We start from the raw sequence: 21,355 nt of genomic DNA, 5'->3' as shown, positions 1-21,355 counted from the left end.
AATATTATCTCATGCTATCATGTGTCTAGTCAAATTAGTCAAAAAAATCAAAAGTCAAAAAATAATATGTACCTACAAGCATAATAAGATTAATATTTCATGTATAAATCTGTACAAGTATTTACGACATATTGTGCGTTTGTAAAAGTGCATTCTGTATTCATTCATAAAGCACTAATGTTTGTACACATTATTTCTGGACTTACAGAATTGATTCTGAGTTTTACTAAACGCTGTATCTGCCTAATCGTACAGGAAATAGGAACAGTAATTTCAGGACGAAGATAAAACCCCTCGAAACAGCCAGACAGAATGGCATAGGAAAAAAATATCAGTAACAAGGTAATTATTTTAAAAACGCTTTAATCGTCATAATAACATATTCCATAGTTTCCTTTGGTCAATTTTCTATTAATCATAGGTTATTATTGTTCATTGCGCTAAGTATTCATCTATTGGTATCGACTTTAGGTATTTATTGGCATTTTTCACAATTTTCTTGACATTCGCTATAAATACAGGACTCTGTACTTCATGAGCGACTTCCTTCCAGTTTTCATTGGCGAACTTCAGGACAGCGTCGGCTGAAAATGAGTAGTTTAATTTCAGTTAGACGTAGAGCAGACTTTACATTTAACCTTACATGGAATTCTTCTATAATTAGTTCATAGTGTAGATCGTCTACGGCGTAAAGAGTCGTGGTGGCCCAGTGGGTAAAGGACCAACCTCAAGTACGAGGGCGCGGGTTCGATCCCAGGTCAGGCAAGTACCAATGCAACTTTTCTAAGTTTGTATGTACTTTCTAAGTATATCTTAGACACCATTGGCTGTGTTTCGGATGGCACGTTAAACTGTAGGTCCCGGCTGTCATTGAACATCCTTGGCAGTCGTTACGGGTAGTCAGAAGCCAGTAAGTCTGACACCAGTCTAACCAAGGGGTATCGGGTTGCCCGGGATACTGGGTTGAGGAGGTCAGATAGGCAGTCGCTTCTTGTAAAGCACTGGTACTCAGCTGAATCCGGTTAGACTGGAAGCCGACCCCAACATGATTGGGAAAAGGCTCGGAGGATGGTAGATCGTCTACGGGTACACTTACAAATGCGGAAGCAGGGCATCATTTAAGCCTACTGAAGTTATAGGATCATACCCACAGTAAGTAGCTTAGCTGATGGTAATGATTACTTTGTTGATCACAATTAGTGCATAATTGAACATAGGTCTCCGAATCCAAAGAAAAAAAAAATGCAGTGCTCAGCAACCAATAGAACTCTCTACGTACTACTTGTCTTATCCCAAAAATACGTACGTAATACGTAGGTAGGTGGTGGCAAGTACGTAACCATTTTGGAATTGGGGTGCACTAATTTAAAAAAAGTATTGCAAACGAATAACATTAACTAAATTCGTAAGCTTACCTAAGTCTTTTTGTCCATTGAATAGATTTCTAAAGTCATAAACAACTGGCTCTAATGGTTCCGCTTCTAGTTTGAAACTCTTCACAATTTTGTAGGATTTCCCATCCTTGCCCGTTATCGTTTTCAAATCCAAGTCGATGATAAGGCGGTATTTTCCTGAAATTATAAAGTCAAAATTTATTATGTTTGTAAAAAGTTGGTTCATTTGATCATACATTATTATCTAAATAACCAAAATTGAATATTTTGGTACAAAATTTTTAATTTGTAATTAATACCAAATTTTATTAAAAAAATAAATACATCATAAAAAAAATTAAATGAAATAGTAATCCTGCGATATTTTTAATACAAAATAGCATCAAGACGATGAACAACAATATTGCATGAATTATATTCGCAGGATCAAATGACCTGCTGACAATTTAATCAATTGTACTGCAAACAAAAATAGACCTTAACATACTTGTAATAAGGCTGTAGTCGCCTGTTCCTTCAACGGGGAGAATTATAAGCCGGCCATTGATATCGTATTGGCCACTCAAAGTGAAACCCCCGCAGGCGGCATCAAGATGAAGAGTCTGTTTTTCGTCATCGTACCTGAAAGTTTTAGTAAATAATAGGTACTTTTAAGGGACTCATTTACGAATCATTTCTTGCATTTTAATATTTTTGTAATATGACTTTTATGTAGGTAACTGTGTTTTATAATTAGCTGATACTTCATTACACATTTTTATTTAGGTATGTTTCAATCGGTATCAGTATTGTATCACTTTGCACTATCGTTGCCGTAGTCATATGACATTATTTAGAGTATCTTGGTTTGTGTCTTGAAGCCTAGAGCTCACTTTGCTTTCTTAGGCGCTTTGCGCATGGAGAATGTCCACTCAAAGCGCCTGAGTAAATATAATGTAATATTAAGTATCAAATCAAGAATTCATCTATCGGATGAAATTACTCACTTCGCACTTTCAACTGCACATTTTTTGAATCCTGTAATAGTTGTATTGAAGAGTTTGAACTTCAATATAGACAGATTCCCTTCAATTTCTGGCTGGTACATGGGATCCAGGGATTCAGCACCAACGTCAGGATTTTCATCAAGAATCAGTGGATATGCAGCATTGACAGCATTGGTGACACACTCGTCATCATTGGCTTGGCATCGGCTTAGAGTAATAGCTGGAACGAGGAGAATATTGTCTATTTTACGTTTTTGTTGTTATTACATAAGCCACCGACTAAAACAGGGCTTTATTCTTAAGTTATGCTTGCGATCCTTTATTCAGTCAGGTCATAAGCACCACGGTCATGGTTACTAGATCATTAGATAATCGGATTATCAAGTTCAGTTTCCGTTCAGGCATATTTATCAAAAGGTGTAATGTAAAAAATGTAAAAAAATATAGTTGGAGTTACAAATGCAATAAGCAGAATAAAACTAGAGCACCATCAACTTAGGTCGGTACTACATTCTACTTCTACTTGGTCAGGTTGTAAATGTAAATTCCTTCGCTAGGGTATTGTTATTAAGAAGAATAGGAACAGGAACACATAAAAAATATTAAAATGATATTACAAGGTCAAGAGGTGTATGTTTTAAGCTTTACTCACCTGGATCCGATAGTACATTGACTACCGCACATAAAAACAAAAGCAGTAGAGAAAACATAGCGAATACGGACTTCACTTCCGAAGTCATTCGATTCTTGCAGCTGAATGCAGAAACTCAAAGTACGAAACCCTTTTATATTAGGAGGATGACAAACGCATAAATACGTATAAACATACTTCCTCGACACCGTGTAATGACCACATTATTTTTAGTTCAAGTGAAAATCTTGGTTAAGGATAAGTAAGACTCCAAAAATAGTTCAGTATCAGGTCCAAAGCACCAAAATGAAGCAAATAATATTCTGATAAGGGGTTTTAAACCAGTTTTTGATCTTGATTTACCTGATACAACCTGTTAAACATTTCGAAGCTAGGAACTCCTTCTTGATGGCCTTGGGGTCGTTGACAAAGGAATCAGCAAAGTAATCTTATCATGATCGATGAGTTTGAAGGTGGCTCTTACAGTGTTGTTTGAGGTGTAGGGTTACCTTTGATCCCTTCTTGTTTAGGGTCCAAATAAAGTGCCTAAGAAAGGGACAGTACAGATATATTTTAATTTATCCATGTCCACTTAACAACAAATCAGTCTTTATTTATTGAAGAGATTTTATCAAAATATTTATTGAAATATGTGATTACAATACAGTGCTTTTCATTTGGGTCTTTAAGTACTGTTATTTGTATGAAGATCTAAGCCAGTAAGTCTGACACCAGTCAAACCAAGGGGTATTGGGTTGCCCGGGTAACTGGGTTGAGGAGGTCAGGCAGGGCAGTTGCTTCTTGTAAAGCACTGATACTCAGCTACATCCGGTTAGACTGGAAGCCGACCCCAACATAGTTGGGAAAAAGGCTCGGAGGATGATGATTTGTATGAAGATCTACAGTATCCCAATCAGCTGCAACATACCCTTGAATATATCTTTCACGTGGAGGAAAATTTGGTGCAATACGATAATAAGAATTCACACCTATGAACTACTTCATAATTATAATAGTTTATGATGATATATTAAATACTCAGAGCATTTAGCCTCTCATTTTAAAGTCACCGTGTAATTATCTTACAGGTATATTTCTTTCTGTCTTTATTAACAGATATATTTCTTTACTATTTTATATTTACACTGCAGTTTATATTTTTGTTCTTCTAAAGGGCAGATATTTTGTTCATCGCAAATCGCAAGTAGCAGTTATTCTTTGATTCAAATACATACTATATAGACATACAAGCTTTTGGAATTTCATTTTCACCCGACTGCTAAGAAGGGTGATTTTTTCCATTAAAATAGAAAATATGTTATATAGATTTGGATGTCTTGGATAAGCCTCTTAAAGATAATTTTATGTGCAAAAGTTTTGCTCAAAGCTTTTTTTTTTTTTTTGTATATCTTCTGCGTCTATTTCTCCTACTTAAATAAGTTAACCCTAACTTATCATATCGCGTTTGAGATTTTATTTATCACGCTGTACTTAGGTAAATTTTACGAATGTATAGCGTAGTATTGCACATTATTGCATTTGGTGTCTTCAGCCTTAGATGTCGCGTTTATATTAAAAGGTGTTATTAGTACAATAGCGACACTTTATTAAACTCGTTATTAGAAGTTGTGTTAATTTAAGCACTTACAAGATAATAGCTTTTAGTAATGGGATGATGTTTCATTTTACCACAACATGCGTTACCTTGTACGAGAAACATAGATTGATCGGTGTCTCTTTGTTCAATTCCTAAAATATGAGCCTGCATAAAGCCTTTGTAAATAGTACCAAATTTTCAAAAACAGGAGGGCTTTATATGAATTTCTATTATAATTGGTAATTTCTATTATATATCTCTGCAATACTCTTCCTTCTTTACAATAAAGGTGGAAATAAAAAACTGACCAAGTCACGTAGCTTCTTTAATTTGAATCAACACCTAGAATAAGTTCGTCAAGTGGAATACTCTTGAGATACTTGTTAAAGTTCTTGACAAGTATCCTCATGTTAGCGTTGAATACTGGCCCCTGAAGTTCATTCGCGACCGGCTTCCAATTCTTGTTTATAAATCGATTGATGTCATCGGCTGGAAATGTAACGAGATATAGGGCACTTACTTGTAAATCAAGAATAATTGTTGACAAAATACAATAAAATTATAAGGAATGAAGTAGTTAAAGCTTATATAGAACATGTCTTGCTTCATGATATAATTGAGGATAATGATGCTAAAAGATAGCCCTAAGTTCAAAATTATGAACAGGTTGAAATTGAAACATCGGGAATGGATTGTGGAAGTGGCTTAAAAGAATCATATTTATAGGGCAACTTTCCAAGGGGCAGTAGGTATAGAGACATAATTTAGTTAGCCATAATTATGGCAGCTTTACCAGAACATTAAGGCAGGAACACAATAACAACAATATCGTTTACTCACGGTTGAGTACGAGCGGCCGGAAAACTTCAGTCATAAACATTCCTAAGGTCCATTAAGCAAAAGAATTATTTATGTATGCTGAGACAGTGAGACCGTGCGTTAGATTTATGGTCAAAAGTAGGGAAATTGAAAAAGTAAGGTAGTAGGAAAGTTTTGGGGTTTTAAATAAAGGCACTAAAATTTTCTGCTTGATAAAATTATGGGTTCTTCTTTTTCTATTAAAATTGTGGCTTTTGCTCCGAGTCTCGTTTTGGTATTCTAGCTTTGCTCATTTATTTTATGGCAATGCACGACTAACGTTTGACTGTAAGTTGTGCAAAAAAAGGTTTTATCCTGCAAACTAGTCTACTCGTAATCTGATATATTGCCTCTAACCTAACTATATATTATTAGAAAAGCCACAGGATCGTTGCTTTGGCCCAGTTACGGGAGCCGAAAACCGTTGACCCAAATAATCTTGAAGCTCCGTTTAAGGTAAGTGGCAATTAACTAGAACAAAATGCCTTGCTAATCACCAAATGATGGATGATTAGGTAGCCATATCGGGATTTCTGATTAAATTGAAACCAGAATAAACGAAGGATTTAGATTGGAAGGGGAAATTAATTAGGTGAAAGTGAATTTAGTAGATTTAAGTCTTAAAATAATTTGTAGAGATGGATTAGCTATTATTGATAGTAGAGGTTGTTTGGTTAAGAATTGCTTATGGAAGAAAGTCCTTGTCCGTAGATACTTGTATTATTTTAGTGGTAAGGAAGAAGAAATGTTTAACTGATTAATCATGAGTGCTACTTACACTCAATGAATTCTATTCGATAGAAGTACGTTAGGAAGATACAACAGTACAGTAACAGTAAAAGATCGTGCTTACCTAACTCCTTTTGTCTTCCATTGAACAAATTGTTGATTTCAATAATCATTCCTCCTTGTAGATCACCTTTTGTTTTATAAGACTTGAACGATATGTATTTCTTACCATTTTTGCCTTGACTGATCTTTATGTCTGAATCAACTTGAATGTAGTAATCCTCTGAAACAACCATAGTATCAGTAAGAGTTATTGTTAAATAAGGGTTTCAAAATGTGTGTTTTCATCAGTGAGTTCAAAATCAAACTTACTGCATTCCATTTTAAAGTCTCCTTTTCCTTCAATGGGCATCACCAAGATTTTGCCAGAAATCTCATATAAACCATACATATGGAAAAGTGGACAAAACATTGCGAGGTTTAACTTCGTCTTCTGTAAGTCTAATCTGAAATCGAAACATTCTCTCATTAATTTCCCATAGCTGTGTGCAATTGAAAAAGAAGCTTAACGTATTTAAAATAAGGTTGCACTTACTTCGCATCAACTACTTCACATTTCGTGGATCCTTCAACTGTGGTGTTAAACAACCTATATTTTAGTACTGCAAGGTCACCATCTATGACATCATGATGCATATGTTCTAGACTTTCAATATTCAATTTCGGAATACCTTGCACTGTCAGCTTGTACATGATGTTAGCATTTTTTGTCAGACATGTTGAGTCCTCTTGTTTACAGAGTGTGAAGCTGGATGCTAAAATTATGAGAATATGATGAAGTTCGAAAATTGATGATGACTGATGCAGTAATACCCAAAACAGGTCCCTGATTGAAATATTGAGAAACCTAGGTAGAAATTGACCACTGTCCATGAAATTCAGTTTATTTTCACATTGATTTTATGAAAGTATTAACAAAATAAATTACGCACTAACCTGTTTTCGTCTGAACTCCAATTAAAACGCAAAATAGTAATAATATTCTTCCTTTCATGTTCACGACTCGTCCTTTACTTGGTAGGTACTCCAGACAATAAGCCCAGTTTCGTTAAAGGGCTATTTTTATATGTTTAAATGTTAATTTACTTACTAACTATAGGTACATTGAACAAGTTTAAAAATAATAAAAAATACTCCATACGGTGTCCACTTGATGTTCCGTACTGAATAAAAACTCAAGTTTTCAGACAAAATTTATGACTTTTTTGTAGTTATTGATAAAACAGACGTAGGTGCAACCATATGACCTTTACAAGAAATTGTAACCATCGTTATCTATGATCACTATTTACTATTATACTTTTCTCTCAATGTTGTATGAAATCTTGCTACTTTAAACTTTTAAACTTCTTCCAAAATTATATGAAAATATCGAAATGAGAACCTTTTCCTTGTTTAGAGTTCTTTTGCAAAAACTACTGTTTGACTGTCATAATCTCAGTAATAATATTGAACCCTAAGCTTGCGGGTCTCAAACTGGAGCAGAAACATGACCTTGTCGAGTTCATTAACATTTTAATTGTATATATTTTTGTAATATGGTTGCTTCAGTTGAATAAATATAACTTTTAACTACTGCGCAGTACCTAATGCTGGTTACTGAAGATCGAACAAACTGGGAACAAACCCTCGGGGAGGCTCGTCGGCTGAAACGACGACTGCGCAAAATAATATCTAAATCTGTATAAAAAATTAAACCTAATTTTGTATTCCTGGATATGCAATTTTATATTTTTTATAAAGTTCGTACAATTATTTTGTTTATGATTTTTATTTTTCTGACTGATATTATCAAAGGGTACTTATTGGTGATATTCCTTCAGGTTTTGGTTGTGAATTTTCACGGCCAAGAGAATAAACTTTTAGTTGCGAGCTGTCTGTACATAGGTAAGTATTTGCTAACAGTCGTGTGCCGTACCGTCAAGTCCAGTTGGTTGGTCAAGTTTCCTCGGACTTGTTAGTTTGCATTACGAATAATAGATGGCGCTGTTTTAAACAATGAGGTACATACTGCAAAGTGCAGTGAATGTTATAAAAAATATTATATTAAAAAGAAAAGAAATATTTACTGGAATCTTGTTGTCAAAGTCCAAATCTTTATACACGACACTTTTGACTTTTTCATCCTTTAAATCGGCAATTATTGTGTAACCAAGTTTACATGCAGTTTTCCGTCGTCATCCGTCACTTTCACCAGTTTCCCACTGATTGATAAGTGGTAGCCTTCTGTGGCCTGTAGTAAAATAAGATGATGATTGATGCTTTTAATATTGCGTGAACCACGAGCAGCGTTTAAGCGATCCTTCACCATGATAGTAAAATTCCTTCAATAGTGAGAAATATCAAGATACAGATTAGTAAAAAAAGGAAACTATAACCTGAATATAAAAAAAACTACTTATCAAGAAAATGTAAAAAGGCAAAAAAAAGATGGACCTTAAAAATATCTTCTAATCATGCTTTTTTATAAAAATATTATAAGTGCTTATCATCATGGGCAAGGATTTATTGGTTCATTGCCATAAGTGTACTGTGCGCAAAGCGATCCCCACTGTTCCGCCGAGAGCTCATTATCCGTGCCGATAACTATAAATAAAAATAGACTATCAAAAGTAACATCAGTAGGTACTTACTTATATAATGCAGATTTTACAAACAATGCAAGAACTAATCTTACTGAGAACTTTTCAGCTGTGATTCCCAGAAGCAAATGGTTATTTGAATATTGTTGTTCATATTATATTACGAATATATTAAGATTTCAGTGGTATATAATAAATAAAATTCAGATTGTTTATCTACAACAATAGATTATATTTTTTCTTCATACAAATACGACATAGTGAAATAACATTGCGATTCGTAGGAAACATGTTTTTTGGTAAATATGAGGTTTTGTTTTTAGGTACACAGTACTAAAATAAATAATTTTGGAGTATTCAAACATATCTATAATGTAATTCTTCAAGGGGAACAACTCGTTGGAAGTCCTTCAGGTTTTCTATGTATTTGGTCAAAAAGGTTTTCATCACGATGTCACGTGTTTTTAATTCCAATTTTCTTGAAAATCCCGCCACTGAAAATAGATAAGTGCCTATTTAATTTGAGTTACGTAGTAATAGTACTAATTTACATACAAACAAAATTCAATGAATTTTCAACTGAAAGTTAATATCGATTGATATGACATATTAGGCTGCTGGCGTCTGTACATTTTTTCTCATGTTCTAAACTTTCTATGTACCAAATATTGAAATAGATTTACAAATTAGACGACAGAGTAACTTTCATCATCAGCCTATCGCAGTCCACTGCTGGACATAGGCCTCTCCAAGTGCACGCCACTGAGATCGATTTTCGGCTTCTCGCATCCAGCTCCTGCCAGCCGTCTTGCGCAAGTCATCACTCCACCGTGCCTGAGGACGTCCTACACTACGTTTGCCGAGGCGCGGTCTCCACTCTAGAACTCGTTTACCCCAACGGTTATCGGTTCTTCGGCTAATATGGCCAGCCCACTGCCACTTCAGCTTGCTGATTCGATAGGCTATGTCGATGACCTTGGTTCTCTGACGGATTACCTCATTTCTGATGCGATCCCTCAGAGAAACGCCGAGCATAGCCCTTTCCATAGCCCGCTGAGCGACTTTAAACTTGTGGACCAGCCGTACCGTCAGTGTCCACGTTTCGGCTCCGTAAGTCATGACAGGTAGGACGCACTGATTAAAGACTTTTGTCTTTAGGCACTGTGGGATCGACTATGTTAGGACTCGACGTAGCTTCCCAAATGCAGCCCAACCCAACTGAATTCTCCTATTCACCTCGTCCTCAAAGTTGTTTCTACCTAACTGCAATGTCTGCCCGAGGTATACATATTTCCGAACAACTTCGAGAACGGCGCCGTGTATCGCAATCGGTTCCGGTAGAACATGTTCATTGAACATGACCTTGGTTTTGTCCAAGTTCATCCGTAGGCCGATGCGTAGAGAAGATTCAGCCAGGTCGTTCAGCATCTGTTGTAGGTCCTGCAGCGTTTCCGCCATGATGACGATATCGTCAGCAAATCGCAAGTGAGAGATGTGTTCGCCATTGATGTTGATGCCGCGTCCTTTCCAGTTCAGCGTTTTGAACATATCCTCCATTGCATTAGTGAACAGTTTCGGGGAAATAACATCCCCTTGTCTCACTCCTCGATGCAACGGTATGGGCCTTGTTTGCTGATTCTGTACTTGGACGGACATTGTAGCGGCTTCGTAGAGACATCTCATCACTTGGATGTATCGCCAATCTACTTGACAACGCTGCAGGGACTCCAGAACAGACCAGATTTCAACCGAGTCAAAGGCCTTCTCATAGTCCACAAATGCTAGACACAGGGGCTGATTATACTCTTCGGTCTTCTGTATAATCTGCCGCACTGTGTGGATGTGGTCTATAGTGCCGTATCCGCTCCGAAACCCAGCCTGCTCCGGTGGTTGGAATTCGTCGAGTCTTCGCGCAAGTCGGTTCGTGATCACTCTTGAGAACAGCTTATATACGTGGCTTAGGAGGGAAATGGGTCGATAGTTCTTCAACTGGGTTTTGTCTCCCTTTTTGAAGAACAGGACGACAACACTCCTACTCCACGTCTCTGGAGTTCTCCCTTCAAACAGGACGGCATTAAAAAGCTTCTGGAGCTCCCCCAGTACGGGCTTACCTCCTGCTTTTAAAAGCTCTGTTGTAATGCCATCCTCGCCAGGGGCTTTTCCATTTTTGAGCTGTCTCAGAGCGATCTCGATTTCGCCACTGCTGACTTCTGGCAGGTCTTCGGTGAAATGGCGTGTTAATGTGGCTCTAGAATCCTCATTTCCGGGATCAGGTCGAGATGCATGCGATGCGTATAACCGGCCATAGAAATTTTCCACTTCCGAAAGGACTGCCGGCACCGAAGAAACGACTTCTCCACTTGTTGTGGTCAGCTTCGTCAAGTGGCTTCTTCCAAGAGATTGTACGAACACCTTTGACCCCCGATTCAGCTCAATTGCTCTTTCAATGTCAAGAGTATTGGAGCACCGGAGGTCGCGTCGTACGTGCTTGTTGATCTCTTGGTTTAGAGCCCGCTTAGCTGACGAAGTGACAGGCGGGTTTTCACGTCGTTTCTTCATAAGCCCTAATGTCTCTTCCGAAAGCTTTGATTTCTTGCCCTTACGCTGCATGTTACAGAATCTCGAACCTTCCTCCCTGAGGATCCGAACCACATATTCGTGGTTCTGGTTAACGTCTGTTGTGGTTTCCACGGCGGCAAATCGGTTCTCCAGATTTGACTGGAACGTTTCGGATCCTGTCATGGTTTGGAGCAGTGTTGGTCGGAGCCTGGCCTTCATCAGACGGAAACGTTCGGCCTTGAAGTTGATATTCAGAGAGCCTCGGACAAGTCGGTGATCGCTACCGGTATTAAACCTATTGATCACGGAGACGTCTCTGAATATGTGCTTCTTGTTCGTCATGATGAAGTCAATCTCATTTTTAGTCATAGTGTCGGGGCTTTGCCACGTCCACTTCCTTTGGGGCTGCTTTTTGAAAAAGGAGTTCATCAAAAAGAGCCCCTCGCGTTCAAGGAAGTTGACGAGCATTTGCCCCCTATGATTCCTGCTTCCAAATCCATGGGATCCTACTGCCGATTCGCCGCAAATCTGTACTCCCACTTTAGCGTTAAAGTCCCCCATGACAACGGTGTAATGGGTCTTTGTAGTGAAGTGGAGGGCCCTTGATATATCATCAAACATATCCTCCACTTCATCGTCTGAATGTGTCGAGGTCGGTGCGTACACTTGCACTACCTTGAGGCTATACCTGTCGGTGAGCTTTATGATAAGGTACGCTACCCTGTTCGACACACTAGACACCTCCACTTGCCACTTTTTGTCCACTTGCAATGGATCTGAAGATTCTACTCCATCTAATCCTCGTACGAATTTCTGATATATACGATCTTTTATTGATTTTGTCAAGCACTCGTCATCCGTGTGAAGACAATATTCTTTTTCTGATGCTGAAAAATAATGTACAAATGTACATTTCTGCTAATTTTCAAGCACCTAAACCCATTCTTTAAACCTTGAGAATGGCAATTAAATAAGTTGTTTTGTCTTTTTCAATAAATTACCCAACTTCAGATACCAGTATTTATTTTAAAAAATAATCGAATTTAAAAGTCACTTAAGAACTGTATCTAAATAATACAATCAACACATTACTTAAGAACTGTAAATAATAAAATCAACAAACTTAAGATAGGATTTAAATTAAAAACTTACCAAAAACTATTTTTAAACACAGCAAAATTACCACAGTATTAATCGACCACATTTTCATACAGGATTCATTACATAAATGTGCTTGAACTTGACGAATTAAACCTTTATATACAAAGAAGAAATGGCTGTGTATTTATTTAATTCATTTGCTTGACTGAAGTAATGTTTTGAGGTAAATTCAGATAACAAATAATTAAACTTGTATGACGCTAGTCTACAGAAAGATAACATCTATAAGTAACGACAAAATGTTTTTTTGAGTTCCATTTTAAAAAATGTTGTTATTGTATTTCTGTTTTGCTTGGGTTATTTACTTCTTTTTAGGTACGATTTTCAATATTAACAAGAGATAGAAGGAATGAAACTAGTAGTTAAAAGCTAGGATTAAAATATATATAATTATGGTATACCATAATTAAACAAAAAACATAACACTTCGTATTAACAATAATAAATCAATTTTGTTGACCGATTTATTATCTATTATCATTATTTTACTAAAATATTGTATGGGAAATAATAAATATATTGTTTTTGCTGGATTTATTTTTCCTCAATCTTTGATTATTATCAATATGTCCATCTAATGCTTTTCTGTGTGTAAAGCTAGTAAGAAAAGGAAACTGTCTGCTTTTCTTATTTCCTTTTAAAATCAATTTGAAATCTAGAAACTCACCGTAAGTGATTTTGAATGTCCCCTCTCCTTTGAGGTTTACTGAATCTATTTTACTTTCAGCTTCATATTGAGATTCTATTGTCAGTGGAAAATAGTATAAGATATTATAGTGAAAATACAAAATATTATGGTAGAATAAAGTACAGAAGAATAATCAGGAAAGTTGACTCCACCATCGTGCGGGTTAAATAACAGATTTCAGAAAATACTCTACGTCTACTTACTGTGTAAACCGATCTCCCAAAAAGAAGGTTAGCAATTCTTCTCTATATTATTTATTTGTTTTGTTTATTAAAATAAAATGTAATGATTTCAACAGGATTAGATAATGCTATCTAATCTTAGTTTAAAATCTATTTTTGAATGGGAACTATTTTTCAATGGCCTTTGTAGTAGTCTATAATTTTATTCGTTTCCCATTGCTGGTTTGCAGTTTACAAACTGCCAGTTTTCATTTGCATATTTCAGCTCGAATTTAGTTTAAAATACACTTCCTATTGCGTATGTGTGGCTATGTTAGTAATGAATTTAAACGATTTAGTATTTCTAACCAGTTATTATGTGTTGTTAAGAGATTTAGTCACGATTCAGACTCATTTTCATTGACACCACAAACGTCCGTTTTTTTCTTAAATAATTGTTTATTTTGATCATTTATGTCGTGAGTAAAACTTGTTTTAATGGTCAAAGTCAAAGGTTTTTATTTCATATTGTCGTAAATAAAACAACAGCAGTTCTTACATGCTTGTGGATTATTATATTGAAGCAAGACATTGATCTGCAAATAATATTGAACGATTTATGCTTCGTAGGAAAACAAGCGTTGAACAGGCACAATGTTTAAGTATGCATTGACGTTGTCGATGTAAATATTCATAAAAGCGTTTATCACCGGTTCGTTTATCGTTTTGTCCATTATTTGCCAGTTTTCATTGACGAATTTGAGGAATGCATCAGCTGGAAAAGAAACAATGTTAATGTTAAAGCGAGATCCCATCGGTTTGCGAACTTTGCGCGAACAATTTGTGGTGAATTTTACTATTATGTTTTAGGTTTGCTAATTTGATTATATTTATATCAAATGTCAGTTTGTATATGAAAAATGGTTCCAGAAACATTATTGGTGGTTTAAGTTAGTAAGAGTCGGATCTTCGTTCCATTCTTGAAGAAATTATTAAGATGAACTCCTATTGATAAAACGCTAAAGTAGACCATAAGTTTAAAGTTATCATCCTATAAAGTTACCCTAAAACTTACTAACTATATTACGTTTAACCTTAGCATACTAGGACCAAATTACTAGAATGAGTAAATATTATAATGTTCTTACATTTTTGTTTATCACCATCAAATAAGTTCTTGTAGTCATACTTCACGTTTTCTTTGACTACTATTTTCAAGTTGTGATTTACCAAATGGAGGAATACTGTTCCATTTTCACCATTTCTGCTGGAAAAATCGCCATCAAATAGCAAATGATAGTCGTCTGAAAAAGTAGATAAATATTATTTTTATTATGAGAAAAATTGCTCCTTAAATTCTATGACTATATAATTTCGTAGATATATTTTTGTTTTGGATAGAAAGTTTAAAAAGTTAAACATTGAGCATCAATAAATAAATGGCTAGGATGATTAAACGAGTCTTTTACTTAATTTTTATGTAATTTTACTTTTTTTGAACTAGTGAGCATTTAAAAAGTCCAGATTAAAATAGTTTTATAAATGAACTTATCATAAAAACATGACTACTTACAGAAATCAGTAGTTGAAGTGCCTTTTCCTTCGACTGATTTATCGCCTACTTTGCCCTTGATTTCATATCCCGACTCTAGAGTGAGATGTGGACATCCAATGTGATAATCATATTTCAATTCTTTTGCGTTGATCCTATAACACATCAAGAAAATAATAAAACATACACTGCAGACGCAGAAAATATCCCAAAAACTTAGCCCACGCTTATTTGAATAAAACTTAAGAGGGTTCACTATTGAGGTTTAATATTTTTCAAATTATTGTCTGGTATGGTACAGGTAGAAATGGTAGAATGCATGTGTCGTCTCAAACTTTGGATCGAACGTAGGATTTTTGTGGTACTTGGCCAATAATTAAATTAGCACTTTGATAGTCACACTACACTGTCAACTACTGAAAATACTGCTTCAACTTTAATATCTCAATCCTTACCTTACTGTTTCCACCGCGCAGTTCTTGAATCTAGAAAGAGTAGCATCAGTTATCGCGTAATTTATCGAAGGCTGGTTGATTTCAAATGAGTCAAGATGCAGAGGATCCGAGGGTGGTACTCCGGGCATTCCCACGACAAACTCGTCAAACAGCGGAGCACTGGTCTCCGTCAAACATTTGCTGTCGGCGAAGTCACATATTTTCTTTTCACCTGCAAATAGAAAACTACTTTGAGGAAGCGTAAGGCCTATTTTGACAAAAGACTGTAGTAAGTACTCCCTTAGCAGTTAGATACCGAATACATTTTTGATTTTTAAGATCTTCGGAGAAATAACAATCTTATTGCTTGGGAGTTGGTTGCATCACTTCTCAGCAAAAGTACAGAGGTCGATAGTAGTGAAGGGTGAGTCTCTGGGAGCTTTTTGATGTTCAAAAAGGTAATTAACTAAGTGTTGATAGCGACGTAAAGAAAATAGTTAAAATAAAAATTGTTTCCTTACACTTAACACTGCCAAATAAACAGAATGTTGCAAAAATAACCAACACTTGCAATGCCAACATTTTCTGTTAAATCCTTTAGGATAACTGAAGAACTTATGGTCATTTTAAACCAATTTATAGTTTTATTGATACCTTATAAATATTTGCAAAATCAATTTAAACGTTATTTGTAAATGTCATTTCCTCGATTGAGCTAAAAATATAAAGTTTTTCAATCTTTTTATTGCTTTGGGATTACAAACGAGGGACTAAAAACCATTAAAGATAAAAATAAAGGCAAAACTGACTCAGGGAGAAGATACTTCTCATATTAAGAAAACTACTGAACTATTTATTTTTGTCTATAACTACAACATTTCGATAATTGAAACCGTATTCAAAATGCCAAGTGCATGTAGGAAAAATCGGTAAAAACTTCAAAAATAAAGAACCACAGAAGCAAAACAAAGATTTTAGCAACATAAAAATAAGTGGTGATGTTCATAACATTCGATTTGGCATTTGATGGCTGCATTTGTTAACTTATTAACACTGTGCAAAAAAGGTTTAGTTATCTTAATTTAAACACAAATACCTGTTACCTATAAGACTTTAATATCAAGTAATACTGCTATTATATATCCTCAACAATTTGCTATTAAAAATAGAAGTGAAAAAGATGCTCCTTTGGATAGGTATTTTATATTTATTAATTTACTAGCTTCTGTCAGCGGTTTCACCAGCATCCCGTAGGAACCACGACACGAACCCGGATAAAAAGTAGCCTATAGCCTTCCTCGATAAATGGGCTATCTAACACTGAAAGAATTTTTCAAATCGGTCCAGTAGTTCTTGAGATTAGCGCGTTCAAACAAACAAACAAACTCTTCAGCTTTATAATATTAGTATAGATGAGGCATATAACATACGAAGAATGAGTTTTGGTTGTAATGTTGTGGCAGAAATAAAACCTACAATAATATTTAAGTTAATATTAAAATAAAAATAATAAGGCGATTTTAATGTATGGGCTAGACATACCCCTGATAATCAAATCAGATTGTTTCAGTGCTACACAGTATAATAAAACACTCCCTAAAAATTAAGGCCTACTTTCAAAGTGAAAAGCAAACCTAATTTCATTAGATTAAAACTGTGGAACGTCCCTCCTTATCATCAATGAACACAGACTTGAAAGATTGAATATAAAATAGAATTTAGCAAAGTTTCCATTCAACGATAAACGTATACAAATTTCGGGCGTTCCGGTCCATCTTCTGTGGGCAGATAAAAGGAAAGTTTTCAAATGGATCGGCGAAGAGTTTTATCAGATCCAAGCAGAGGCTGAACGAAACACATTTTAAGGGATATCTTTTTACTGAAACTTTTCTCTTTATGCGAAGGTTTTAATTAAATTAAGGTGATAACTTAACCCTTGGCACACGTTGTTTCTCTAGATGGTAGATAAGTTTAGGCTGGCTGGATTTGTTTGAATGTGATTTGCCTAATAATACAACCCTAAAGTCTAGGAGATACCTAATTTGAATAAGATTCAGATAAGAATTTGTTAGAGCCTGGACTATTTGAATTATATTTCAATTGGTATATATATTTTTTATTCTTACCTACTTATTTATTTTCAATAAATGGATGCGTATGAAATAATTCTTACTGGAATATATGTACCTGCATGATATACCTATAAAGATTCAATCAATCCAATGGCTAAAGCGTGAGAAATGTACTCTAATTAGCCTTAAAATGGATTATCCATATCACTAACATTAAAAGGCACTATAAACAAACTAATAGCTTTCTGTTCAATGAACGTGAAAATCTTCCGTTCACCTGAAGGAAATATTGTAACATAACCGTCGTATGCCAAGTCATAATCCGGCTGGATTGCTTAGCCATCGTGGCCAACGAGGCGTCAAATAATCCCGCCTTTACGCTGCAGGAATCCGTGGTAACTTGGCTGCAGAGTCTCCGGAACAGCACATGGAGTGGAGTCATCTGTACAAAATTTTTTTGGTTGCTGGAGAAAAAAATGCATCAATGTGAAGTTTCCTAGTTATGGGTCGCTATTTGTAAAATTTGAGCTATCAAGACGAATGAAAAACTATAAATGAAGACTATAATAAAAATGGGCAAAACAAGGAAACAGAACCATAATTATTTTATCCTAATATAAATAAATACAAGATACAAGATGAATAGTGGAGATAATTACAGTCATGTAATTATATCCTACTAATGTTATAATTGTGAAGGTTTGTGAGGATATGAAGGATTGTAGGTTTGTCTGTATGGATGTATATTTGTCTTTCACGCAAAAATGACTGGACCGATTTGATTGAAATTTGGTTATGTAGGTAAGTACCTAACCCTGGATTAACACATATACTTTTTATCAACATACTACGCAGGCGAAGCGGCGAGCGTAAGCTACTTTTGTATAAAATGTATTTCTATGTCTTCTAGTTTCTTTTTTTGGGAACTTTTTACTATTTAAATAGTTTGGTTAATTTACTTTACTTTAAGTTTATTTCCTTCTTTCTAAATTTTTTCTTCTCAATCGTTTTCTCTAGTCGGTACGTTAATGCGCTCCATTTGCGCTGTGAGCTTTATGATTATCTTCTACGAACGGTTTAATATTGTTTCGTGTGGCATTTAAAAGTCGAAAACAATTTGGATTATGTATCTTGGTCACAATGTTATTACTGAGTAGCCGTATTATGTTCAAACAATGTGTGGTGCAAGAGTCTTTTATTTTTTCCACAGGACTTAGTTGAAGAAATAACAAATCCCCCGATACAAGCAATATAAATACAACTTATATGTATGGATACCTATAGTTTTATCATTTCTATAAATACTAAAATAATATCAACTAGGTTTACCTAATTCTTTTCCAGTGTTTAGGTATATAAACTAATTACCTACAAATTGTCGGTTTTTGATGATTGTAGCTAAAATGATGCAATATAAATTGCAAAAATCCCATTTTCAAATTACTAAAAAACCCAGCAGTTAAAACAAAACAGGCTTTCTAGGTTCGTATACCTAGAAAGCCTGTTTTGTGTTATTTTTTTATTTAAATAATTTTAACTGAATGCATAAAATTTGAAACAGCGCCATCTATGTTCTCGCCGTGGAAGCGCTAACCTCGAAAGCCTACATTGTTGCAAAATGTTGCTGAACTGAAACCACCGCGGGAATCAATAGTTTGGTGTGCAAAACAACAGGCGCTAGGTACGTTACTTCTTAAGTATGATTTTATACAGTTTTATAGTCGTTATTGTATATTGTTATCAGGAATTTTAAAGACAATGTTCTATCGGTATTTTTCAGTACGTAGCTTATTCTTATGAATTGCAAATAATGTCAGTTCCGAGTATTGAAACCTAGTATTCTTTTGCGCGAATATTGGATTTCGTTATCATATACCATCTCCATTAAAGTTAGCCGTATCGCCCTACTGACTAACCAATTCCCGCTTTTATTCGCATTGGTCGAGATTATATGCCATATTATTATGTATTTTATTTATTCTGTTCCAATAAAATGTTTTTGTATAAAATAATCAATTTTCTTTTTCAATAAGGTAACGGGCAAGTGACTACGCTCAATCGTTTATAATCGAGCAAACAGCCAAGCCCCTTATAATCTATTTTTATATAATTTTCACCTGGTGTATGAAGTTAAACTTACAATAATATTTCTTTAAGAATTGTACAATAAAGTCTGGAATTCCATTAAATGTGACGGCAAAAAGTTTACTCGTTGCTACGATGTGTGGCCTGCGTCTACGCACATTGTTTGGTAATCCTTGTGGGCTTGCGCAAAAAATGTGGGAACTATAATGTTGCATTTTAGGGACGTGACTACTGACTAGTTGTAGTCAGGCATATCGATAAATTATTTTGGTTGTTCATTTTAGAAATATTTTAGGATGTGTTAGGTGTTGCAGATGGCAAAGTTGTAATTATATATAAAAAAGTATTTTAGCAACTGGCGGAAATATTAAATTCTGCTATTGGTAATTTGTAAGGATTTCTTGTAATATTATGGTCTCTATATATATCAACGAAGAACATGAAGAGGCTTGATGATGTAGGTATCAAGCCAACAAGTTGCAACTATTATATCTTAGGATATTTTTGTGAATTTTATAGGTATCTATCACACAAAACTCACATCGATACACGTTAAATTCGTTCAAACATCGATACAAAATATACGCCAATCCTTATTATCTCAGAACATTCGGCTGACAGAATAATGACGTGCCTACCTCCGCCTTCCATTCACAAACCACGTGGACAACAGCTAAGCAAATAGCCATTATTATCGTTGCAAGGGCCCACTCTATTAATACCATAGAGTCCGGACGACGCGATTATTGAAGTTTCGTATTGATCACTGGCTGGTTTTGATGTTCTGTGACAATTTTCTTAGAACTCTTGAGCAACGTTCACTGTTCGATATTCAAACGTGAGCCATATAATTATGTTGCGGATTTAAGAAACATTTATAATTTGATTTTGGAGGGAGAATGACTTCAAAGAGGTTGCGTCTTTGAGTACCGTTAGATCACGTAGACGTTAAGAACATTATATGGAATTGTTGATGCAAGTGAGGAATGCATTTTGGTCTTTGGTAGACCGTGAATCTTAGAGGTTTATCTTCATCACCCTATATAAACATTTGGATATTAAGTTATGAAATACATTAGGTATATTATACATATTATTTGTATGTAAGCTATGAACTTTATCTTAGTCTCAAAAAGTGATGTTTTTTCTTGTATCATTACTGTAGCCATTTTATAGCACATTCAAACGCCAGTAAAACTTTAGAGCGACCGTCCATACAATTGCTTCTATACTTACCGACCACCGTCATGCCGAAACACTGCAAAAAATCCGCTCAATGTACTCCCATTATTCCCCAGACAGAGCATTCACAAAAACATTTTTTCATACAATTGTGCAATGATCATAACAGACTATAAATAAAACACGCCCACTTTACACGACATTGTGTGTCTCTGAATGTTCGAAATTCAATTCTGTTATCAAAATTTTGCACGCAGAGACAAAAGCTATCGTGTAATATAGAATTTCATGATAAAAGAGTTTGTTTGCTTTGAAAGATGGCTGTTTTTTGATCGCCTGATTGTTGCTTTTAAATGGTATTTCCGTATTTTAGTGGATTTGGGGTTTGGCAGGTAATTCCTATCTTTGATCTGTGTGGTGTTCGGTAGTCGAAACACGTGTCACATAGAGCTATAACTTATCAAATCTCACGTGTAATAATGTTCAAGCTACTAGATGAATTACTTGGTGTGTTGATTAAAAAAATGTCGTTATTAAGATAGAAAATTCAGAAGGGCAAAATAAGATATAATATTTTTAGGTCATAAAAATTCCTAATCCTCAGCCCAAATTTCAAAGAGCCTC

General features: G+C 35.2%; 3 protein-coding genes across 3 annotated transcripts; all 3 read right to left on the bottom strand.

The window, feature by feature from the left end:
- Positions 1-346: 346 nt before the first annotated feature.
- On the bottom strand, positions 347-3,168 carry LOC124633779 (circadian clock-controlled protein daywake-like). The gene is made up of 5 exons (XM_047169111.1): positions 3,033-3,168; positions 2,381-2,600; positions 1,882-2,015; positions 1,416-1,571; positions 347-584 (listed from the first exon to the last, which is right to left on the bottom strand). The coding sequence occupies exons 1-5, from the start codon at positions 3,118-3,120 to the stop codon at positions 433-435; spliced, it is 750 nt and encodes a 249-aa protein (XP_047025067.1). The 5' UTR covers positions 3,121-3,168; the 3' UTR covers positions 347-432.
- Positions 3,169-4,933: 1,765 nt separating this feature from the next.
- Positions 4,934-6,885, bottom strand: LOC124634125 (circadian clock-controlled protein daywake-like; the record flags this gene model as incomplete). The annotated part of the gene is made up of 4 exons (XM_047169548.1): positions 4,934-5,097; positions 6,320-6,478; positions 6,568-6,701; positions 6,791-6,885. Coding segments are annotated over 4 exons (552 nt in total), but the record flags the coding sequence as incomplete, so codon positions are not given.
- Positions 6,886-13,964: 7,079 nt separating this feature from the next.
- LOC124634077 (protein takeout-like) lies at positions 13,965-15,590 on the bottom strand. Its single transcript, XM_047169487.1, is given in 5 exon segments — positions 13,965-14,181; positions 14,555-14,710; positions 14,980-15,113; positions 15,414-15,544; positions 15,546-15,590. Coding segments are annotated over 5 exon segments (624 nt in total). The 3' UTR covers positions 13,965-14,023.
- Between the last annotated feature and the right edge of the window lie 5,765 nt (positions 15,591-21,355).

Source organism: Helicoverpa zea, chromosome 10 (genome assembly GCF_022581195.2).
Source record: "Helicoverpa zea isolate HzStark_Cry1AcR chromosome 10, ilHelZeax1.1, whole genome shotgun sequence".
Classification (NCBI taxonomy): domain Eukaryota; kingdom Metazoa; phylum Arthropoda; class Insecta; order Lepidoptera; family Noctuidae; genus Helicoverpa; species Helicoverpa zea.
The sequence above is the reverse complement of the archived record's forward strand: the minus strand, read 5'-3'. Positions and strand labels throughout refer to the sequence as shown.

Coding starts and splice junctions, on each gene's coding strand:
- LOC124633779 (XM_047169111.1), bottom strand. CDS start 3,120: ATGACTTCGGAAGTGAAGTCCGTATTCGCTATGTTTTCTCTACTGCTT. Junction 2,601..3,032: donor CAATGTACTATCGGATCCAG/GTGAGTAAAGCT, acceptor TCCTCGTTCCAG/CTATTACTCTAAGCCGATGC. Junction 2,016..2,380: donor TGTGCAGTTGAAAGTGCGAA/GTGAGTAATTTC, acceptor TAAAACTTTCAG/GTACGATGACGAAAAACAGA.